This window comes from Pyrus communis, chromosome 15, assembly GCF_041283825.1.
Source record: "Pyrus communis isolate YQ-2024b chromosome 15, ASM4128382v1, whole genome shotgun sequence".
In the NCBI taxonomy this organism is placed as follows: Eukaryota; Viridiplantae; Streptophyta; class Magnoliopsida; order Rosales; family Rosaceae; genus Pyrus; species Pyrus communis.
Genome location: NC_142579.1, coordinates 31,164,756 through 31,173,487, shown reverse-complemented (window position 1 = coordinate 31,173,487; position 8,732 = coordinate 31,164,756). Strand labels below are relative to the sequence as shown.

At 40.8% G+C, this 8,732-nt stretch overlaps 1 protein-coding gene across 2 annotated transcripts; it reads left to right on the top strand.

Annotated features, from left to right (window-relative positions):
- The first annotated feature begins 261 nt into the window (after positions 1 to 261).
- On the top strand, positions 262 to 4,821 carry LOC137747877 (uncharacterized). Of its 2 annotated transcripts, none has more exons than XM_068488015.2 (5): positions 262 to 524; positions 1,009 to 1,079; positions 1,204 to 2,880; positions 2,981 to 3,125; positions 3,906 to 4,821. In XM_068488015.2, the coding sequence occupies exons 3-5, from the start codon at positions 1,207 to 1,209 to the stop codon at positions 4,538 to 4,540; spliced, it is 2,454 nt and encodes an 817-aa protein (XP_068344116.1). In that variant the 5' UTR covers positions 262 to 524; positions 1,009 to 1,079; positions 1,204 to 1,206; the 3' UTR covers positions 4,541 to 4,821. The 2 variants fall into 2 exon arrangements, with proteins under 2 accessions (XP_068344116.1, XP_068344118.1); XM_068488017.2 differs by having other exon boundaries at positions 361 to 524; positions 968 to 1,079.
- Positions 4,822 to 8,732: the final 3,911 nt, after the last annotated feature.

The following is an 8,732-nucleotide window of genomic DNA, read 5'->3' as shown; positions in this document are numbered from 1 at the left end:
TTGTCGGTTTTGTACCTCTATAGTAAGAGAAATGCTAAGGAGGCTCTCTCAACAGTGGGATCTTCTTTGAATTCCCTGGTACTTCATAGTTTAATGTCAATTGTCATGTTAATATTAAACATTATGCATAAAATATAAATCGATAGAGAGTTCATAAAGAATTTTATTTTGAGATAATATTCTTAGCATTTCTGGAATTGTGTGATTTGGATTTATGTAGGACAAAAGAGTAAAAACCAAATGCACCGATTAATGACACCCACAATCTCCTGAACGATTTTCTTGTCTAATAAACAAAGGAAAAAAAAGCACCAAATCTTAGAGACTTGCTTTTGCTGTGAACTTTCAAGCGTGTACGCTTCCACTCAACTTCCATAAAGTCAAAGCACCAACTGCTCACCTCTGCTCCTGTAATTTGGATCTGAGTCGAGTCACTGCTAGCTAAAGCTCACTTGCAGTTGCTGGGATTTTCAGACAGGTTTTGAATTTGATCAATGCTGAGAAATCAAAGCCTCATAATTCAGGTAAAACAAAAAAAAATCAGATGTGCATGGATTTTTTCTGGTATTTTGTTTGTTTTTTTATTACAGCAGTTGTTTCAGGATAGAGTGAATGCTCAGTTACAAGCGGCTTACAGTTTTTTTTGGGTGATTTGTGCTAATTGGATCATGACATTTGTGCTTTTGTTAATGTTGATATTCTCGTATATGTCATTATGCAAGATATAGAATTGGACGGGTGATATATTTTTTCTTCAAAACTTCAGTTGATTTTTTATGCTCAGATCTTTCACCTCCAAATTTCAGTAACAGCCTCTCTCTCTCTCTCTCTCTCTCTCTCTGTGTATGCATGGTTTCTCAGTATCTTCAAGCATCAACGAGAATAATCCAGCATCACATTTGAAATTTTCAAAAACAGAATCTGCCATCTATTTGTGTTCATCTTTGTTTATTGTTTATGCTGGCAGCACCTAATTGTTTATTTGGCCTGTCTCACTCCGCAAAACAGAACCAACCAAGTGTAATTCATGTCCACTACGGGCGATTTTCGGAACAATTGACTAGAATATCCAAGACCATGTACGTTCATGCTGTCTCACATGATGATTTATTTGTAATTTTGAGAGTTTTTTAATTGGATTTTAGAGTTCTTGGCAGCATCTGACATGTTCTGACTTTTAGTGACTGTCATTTTGTGTCACAGAATATGCCTCAAGACGGCCTGAGATCAGCTGTGTACAGATCATTTGTCACATGTGACGATCCAAAAGGAGTTGTTGATTGTGGGATGATTAGAAAATCGAAAAGTGGTTCCCCGAAAACAGAGCAGAAGAAGATGGAAAGTCGAAGAAAATCGAAGAACTCGAGAACAAGTTTGGATCACAAGGCTGAGAAGGGTGTTGTGATCACAGGGGAGTATCAGAGCCCTTCGGCTTTTCAGCTCATGGAAGTGTCCAGAGGAGCTCAGAAGCTGAACCGCACGATTGATTCCTGGTCGAATGGGATTAGGTTTGAAGGGCAGCAGCCGAAAGACATTGCGAAAGACTTGTTGAAAGGAGCTCTTGATCTGCAGGATTCTCTTGTCATGCTTGGCAAGTTGCAAGAAGCTTCCCAGTACATGTCTCACTTGAAACAGAAACACAATTCTGTGACGGAATTTGAAAAACTGCGGCGTTCTGCTGATGGGTTTTCGAGGAGTGGAAATGAAGAGCTTAAGAAGGTGATCAGAGACAGCCTTGCGAGGCAGCAACTGGTGGAAAATACAGAATCTGTCGAAAAGGGGTATACTTTTTTCCCTCGAAGAAATATGGATTCGTGTTTGGATACTCCATCCAGTAGCTCAAGCCAGAGTTCTATGTTTCACACCACTAGTGATTCCACCATTGCAACCTCAGCTGCTCCGCAGAAGGCGGGGAAAGGCCCAAGTCTGATTGCCAAGCTCATGGGAATAGAAGAGTACCCCTCGAGATCTTCCAAGGCAGCTCCTAAAAAACAGATTGACGAGGGTGAGAAGATTCTTTCAAGTCAGCAGAGACCTATGTTTGACATCGACAGGCCTAAGGTTATGAAGCCTCAAACTTCAGCTCAAAATGTTGATCACGAAGATAGGACTTTGAGGGAAGTTCTTGAAACGATGCGATTTAAAGGACTTTTGAAAGGCAGTTCTGTGGAAGAGCATAGGCCTGATTTCCTTCATTCCAATCACTCGGATTCCTCCCAAAGACTTAATCGTGATAGCCCTCCCATTGTGCTTATAAGGCCTCTTTCTGTTTCATCGATGGAACTGGAGGAACCTCGTGTGCCATTGGTTCGGGGAGAGGAAGCTTTCTACACCAAAGAGATGCTAAAAAGTTTGGGAACAAAAGAAGGAGCTTTGAAGTCTGAAAAAATGCACCAAAAGATGAAAGCAGACGATACTCCAAGCAAAAGGCTTGACCAGGAAGAAAGAGCTAAAAACCGGAAAGTGGCAGCACAGAAACCCGAGGAAAGAGAGGCCAAGACGAAAGAAAAGGCTTCGAGAAAGTTGAAAGCTTCTCATCCTGCAGATCACAAACCACAGAGGAAGGAGGCAATTGACAAGAAGGTTGATAAGATCCAAAAGGTGACTGCTGTTAGCAGGAATTCACCAGAGAAAGATATAGAGAAATCTAAAAATGTGTTGAAATCTCAAGATCTAGATAAATTGACATCTGCAAAGGCGAGAAAGCATGAATCTGGATCAAACATCACAAAGAATTCAATTTCTCGGCAACCAAATACTGCCACAATCACAATCGCGAAACGTTCAACTCAGAATGTAGCGTCGAACTCAAACGAGCGGAAAAGGAATCACTTGAGGAAGGAAAAGTCTGCCAAAGAGCCTACAGTAGCTAAATCAGTTGTAAGTATTCCTTGTCTCAAAATCTTTTTAGAAAATTTCTTCTTTTTTTATTCAAACAAATATAATTTAGATACTAATGTAGTAATGTTCTATTTTGCAGACCAAAAATGTTGTGAGTGAAGAAAGTGAGAAGAGAATTATTATGGATGATAAAAGTGACGCTTCCCCGATCAGGTCAAACGCTGATCTTGCAGACGAAAACCCCAAGGAAGAAGAAAAAGATGCCTATGGATCTCAAAGTGGAGGTATGGCCTTCTTGAAAAACAAGTAACTTGATTATATAATGTTCAATGTTGACTATTAAGTATGGTTAAAAATTAGAGCGTGCATTGACAAGAAAACGTTGGGAGTTACCACATCATTTCTTGCTCGTTAGCGCTTTTATTAGTACGTACATTGACAAGAAAATTAGAGAGTAACATCTCTTATTCACGAGCAAAACTAAAAGCACTTGCTTAAATTACAAAATCATGAAGCATCAAGAACGCATAAGGGCGTTTAGGTAGTTTTTGAGAAGTCTTTAAGAGATAGGGGGAAACCTCACGGTAAGACTTAAGTTCCAGAACTCGACGGGCCATGCCAACTCGTCTCGTGTCCAATGGACTTTCTGGCCCTGGCGCCCAGAGCTTTCTATCAGCTCTGGATTTACGTAAGGTTCCACCAGAGATAGAGGAAAAAGCCTCTCGGCCGCGACCGGAACGAACCACTTTAGGGACAGGAGCGGGAGCCGGAGCAACCGGGCGAGGAGGATCACAACTGCAGGATTTTTTACAACTCCAAATGTCTAGGTGCACACATTAGCTAAGTAATCCTGTAACCTCAATGCGACCAGGAAGAAGATAAATTAGTCATCAGTTTGAGAACATTATCCAGTTTATAAATTTCTGCTCTAGTATCCGCATGGTGATTTCGAGCCTGCATTATCCAGTTTATGAACACATTTATATTCAGTTAACCAAAATTTCAGATCAGTTCGATGATCATAATATTGATTTTAGTTAACCTGTTTCCTATTTTAACCGCAGGACATTGCAGTAATTTCGAAGGTTCTGTATGTGATGCCACACCACTGAGCCCTAAACAAGAAATAGAAACCAAAATTGCAGAAGAAGCTTCAGAACACATGAGTCGGAGTGCAGAGAATGGCAAATCATTTGAAAGTGGAGAAAATTTCGGACATTTTCTATTGAGCAATCCCTCATTTCTTAGTCTTGCGGAGGAGCTTTTTGATCTTAACATGAACAGCCCTACAATCTTACAGACATCTTCCATCTATAATTTTGAGGAATCCGACAGAAGACTATTTCTAGATTGCGCAAACGAGCTCATCAGGTGCAAGAGCGTTCGTGATTCGCAAACAGTCAATCTTCTGCTACTAACATGTCAAGGCAAGCCAAGAATTTGCATATCTGTGGACCAGTTGGTGGAGGAAGTGTGTTATGGGATTGAGAAGATGCGAAACTACAGCAAGCTTGCCGGTGAGAGGCTTCTTGCGGACAGTCTGTATTTGATGTTGGAGAGCGACATTATGTGCAGAGTAGTGAACGGGGCATGGGATTCGGGTTGGAGGAACGGATTTTCGAGATACGAAGTGGAGCAATTAGTGAGTGACATCGAGAAACTGGTTTTAGATGGATTGATTGAGGAGGTATTTGCATAATTTGTGGTCTACCAGTATCAGACACATGCATAGTGTATTTCTGTACATAAAAAGAGTGCTCAGATTACTGAAAAGGGAGTAGAAACTTTTGACTGCAATCTTGAGCTATCAATATCATTGATTTCTAACCTAAAAAGTAAATTTTCCTGGTATCTGTAGTGAAGTAGGGAAAATATTTCTGCAAATTCGAGTTGTATCTCTCGCATCGCATGTATTGATTTTTGTAATGCTACATCAAAGTTGAAATATTTCTAGATACAATTTATCGTCAAAATTCAAAACTACTTCCTTGATAAATCATAAGAATCTAAAAGAAGTATGAAATATCGACTTGTCATTACGAACTGGGAAAGCAAAATACGAAAGAGGCCGATGGCGAAGCTGACGGTGATATGTAGTCCGCTGAGACAGATATGTGATGATGATGATGCATCACCGCCTTGATCGTACCTCGCCATAGAACCGAGCAGGATGTGGGTCAAAAGCATAGCCTGCTTGATTAGCCGGACGGTCCTGTTTTCGTCCAGTGGAATAACGTCCAACTTTTATGAAATATTGCTCCGTATCACCCTGCTGAACATTCGAGAACGAGTTCGTCTGGTGTTGGTTCGGTGGGTGGAATCCAAATTTGTGAACATTTAGTCTCTGCCTGCAGAATAATTTGCAAATAGACGATAAGTGATGCTTCTGCCAATCATGTCAAACGTTGATCATGCAGATGAAAAACCTACGGCAAAGGAAACAGATGTGGAGGTATGGCCTTCTTGAGTTACAAGCAACGTGTTATGCAATGTCCAATGTTGACTATCAAGTATATATGGTCACGTTGATAAAATGAGAGCAGGCTATGTTAAAAGAGAATATGGTACCTGATCGATATGCTGGTTTTGCATATTTTATGCATCCGATTGTCCTAATTATAAACAGCGTTCTGGGTTAGCGTAGAGGGTTTTTTGGTGAACAAGGCGCATCTGTTTAACTACTCTGTCCAAAGCATAACCGGAGAGTTTACTTATTTTCTTTGTGGAAACAGAGTTCGGCTTCAAGTTCAACAAAAACATCTAGATAATCGAAACAGAGTTTGGTTTCAAGTTGTAAAAGAATAATCAAAAGCAGAAAGAAGGATAAACTGCACGCAGGTTTGGGTGAATTTCTTTGATGATTTGCCACTAATCAGCACATGATTCTTATACAGATTTACATGGGGTGTACAAAGCAAGGTTTGATATGTGCATTTGCACCCGTGTCAAGCAGCCATGTTCCATTTGGTTGCTTGTTGAGAGTGATAGGAGAGGAAGACGCCATTGCTGAGAGACGCTTGGTAGGAATTCTACCTTCATATGCACCATTCATCCTTTGGTAGCAATCAAGTGCGGGGTGCCCAGGTTTGCCACAAATTTGACACACAATCCTATCACCATTTGGAACAAATTTTTCAGTATTACCTAATGCATTACGTTGGTTGATGTTGTTATTAGGGTTAAAACCTCGTTGGTTGAGAGATGCACCACGGTTTGATGGGACTCCACCTCTGCCCAAGCCACGAGTTTGCCCACCACCGTGGCCTCTGGTCGCCACAAAAGCATTCACTGAAACATTGTCAACCACAGGAGGATTTTGGTCCGCCATTCTGCGGACCATTGTCAACAGCAAGGCCTCAAGGGTGGGATAAGTAATGGGTGTGTCACGAGCTTGAGCCGCACTAACTATCATCTTAAACGCTGGTCCCAGATTGTTCAACACAATCTGAACTAGTTCATCATCATTCACGGGTTGCCCTGCTAGGGCAAGGTTGTCAGCTATCGTATTCATGCGATCAAGGTAATCTGCCACAGAAAGATCACCCTTCTTGGTCTACAATAATTCATTCTTCAAAAACAAAATGCGATTCTGTGAAGAAGATTCATATCTTTGCTCTAGAGCTTCCCAGGTAGCTCGAGCAGTCCGCTTGCTTGCCACCACGGACAAAACAGAAGCAGTCAAAGATCCATTGATCCAACTCAGGATCATTTGGTCCTGTTGTACCCAGGCAGTGTACGCGGGATTTACAGTTGCATCTCCAGGTAGGTGTTTAGAAGGACACACCAGAGAACCATCAACATATCCCATTAAATCCCTACTTTTGAGGATCGGAAGAATCTGGGCCAACCACAGTGGGTAGTTGGTCCTATCAAGCTTAATGTGAACTACGGTAGTCATGGAGGATGAAAACTGATGGAAAGGATTGTTTGGGGGGGGTGGGGTTGGAAGTTTGGGAAGCAATGTCGTTGTTTTGAGCCATGGAAGCTTTGATGGGAAAAGCACAGGTTGAGGATCAGTGTCGTTAGACAAAAAAAGCTCTAGAAACCATGTAAAACTTAGGAACTCAGGTGTTTCACTTCAACTGCATACCCAAACAACTGTGGGTTGCATGTATTTATAATACTTTCAAGATTACATCGTGGGTTTGAAAACCCAAATTACAAGGAACTTTGAATTTGAAAAATACAAACAGAAAGACGAAAAGATTACAAACAGATTACAAATAAAATACATTTGAAAAACAGATCCTACAAACATGGAAAAACCAACGGGATAAGAGTTTGAAGTACACCCAAACTCCTCAAGTTGCACAGAGATTAGCTAAGGGTTGACTTCGTCTAACATGACCTTGTGGAGGTATGGCCTTCTTGAGTTACAAGCAACGTGTTATGCAATGTCCAATGTTGACTATCAAGTATATATGGTCACATTGATAAAATGAGAGCAGGCTATGTTAAAAGAGAATATGGTACCTGATCGATATGCTGGTTTTGCATATTTTATGCATCCGATTGTCCTAATTATAAACAGCGTTCTGTGTTAGCGCAGAGGGTTTTTGGGTGAACAAGGCGCATCGTTTAACTACTCTGTCCAAAGCATAACCGGAGAGTTTACTTATTTTCTTTGTGGAAACAGAGTTTGGCTTCAAGTTCAACAAAAACATCTAGATAATCGAAACAGAGTTCGGTTTCAAGTGTAAAAGAATACTCGAAAGCAGGAAGAAGGGTAAATTGCACGCAGGTTTGGGAGAATTTCTTTGATGATTTGCCACTAATCAGCACATGATTCTTATACAGATTTGCATGGGGTGTACAAAGCAAGGTTTGACCTTGTCGTCATCTCTTCCATCAAGTTGAAGGCAAAAAAACCCAAACAGCCGCAAAGGTCCAGCCGTTGGGGAAATGGTGAAAATTGGCAAGGCCGAGAGGATCATGGTGTCAGATATTCAGAGAGACAAGACATTAGCCCACTCCTAACCATACCGATATTGTCCCAACTTAACCACACATTGCTAGGTAGTGTGTTTTATCACAAAAAACCTCGGTGTTATTAGGAGTGGAATCATATACTTACATATCGTATTTTATTTTCTCAATTTCCCAATGTGAGACTCATATTAAACAGATGGTATAGGACTGCTAACTGTTCACCTTCATCTTTAGTACCACTCATATGATTACTGGGATGAGTCATTGCTTGCTCCTGCCTCATCATACAACCAATCTGGATGTGGGTCAAAATGATACATCATGCATATTCCTTCATAAATTTGTTTAACCCCTATTTTCTTCACTCTCACGGATTTTTCTGCAGTGTCAACAAAAATACCAACTTTGTCCGCCCTCGGCAAATTGAGCTTATCATTCGATGACTGTCCCTGCCAGATGTAACTGTGTTCAAGTGATTCCCTGGATGTTGGTATCGAGGCCCATGCTATCCAGGTGTCCAAAGCAGTACGCTTGGTATATTTTATAACAGCTCAAGAACATGTCGTCTTCCAGAGTTTTGATTTGGAGGTGAATGAAGATGAAGAGGAGGATTCATGAGCTGTCATCATATTCACTAATGGTTCCGGTCCCGACTGTTGAATGGCAGTGCGTTGTTGCAACGCTGGTAATTCTGAAATACCCTACCCAATTCAAGCTCCTTCAACAAGATATAATCATATAATCTAAGCGTATGGATGAGTAACGACATACTGCCGGCTGGAAAGGTGACAGGAAAGAGAGAAAAGAGGAAAGAAACGAGCACGAAACTACAAAGATTATCAAATATCTTATAACAACGACTTCTTGAACTAATAATTCGATGTTTAACGTAAAACCTCTCACTTATGATTAAAAAGAAATACAATCTACCGTAATATTAGGTGGTCCTCAAACATAATTCT

What these genes read in the sequence shown, in the direction of transcription:
- LOC137747877 (XM_068488015.2), top strand. Translation starts at nt 1,207, where the DNA reads ATGCCTCAAGACGGCCTGAGATCAGCTGTGTACAGATCATTTGTCACA. An exon ending in CTACAGTAGCTAAATCAGTT is followed by an intron (nt 2,881 to 2,980) that starts GTAAGTATTCCT and finishes TCTATTTTGCAG; the next exon opens with ACCAAAAATGTTGTGAGTGA. An exon ending in CTATGGATCTCAAAGTGGAG is followed by an intron (nt 3,126 to 3,905) that starts GTATGGCCTTCT and finishes TTTTAACCGCAG; the next exon opens with GACATTGCAGTAATTTCGAA.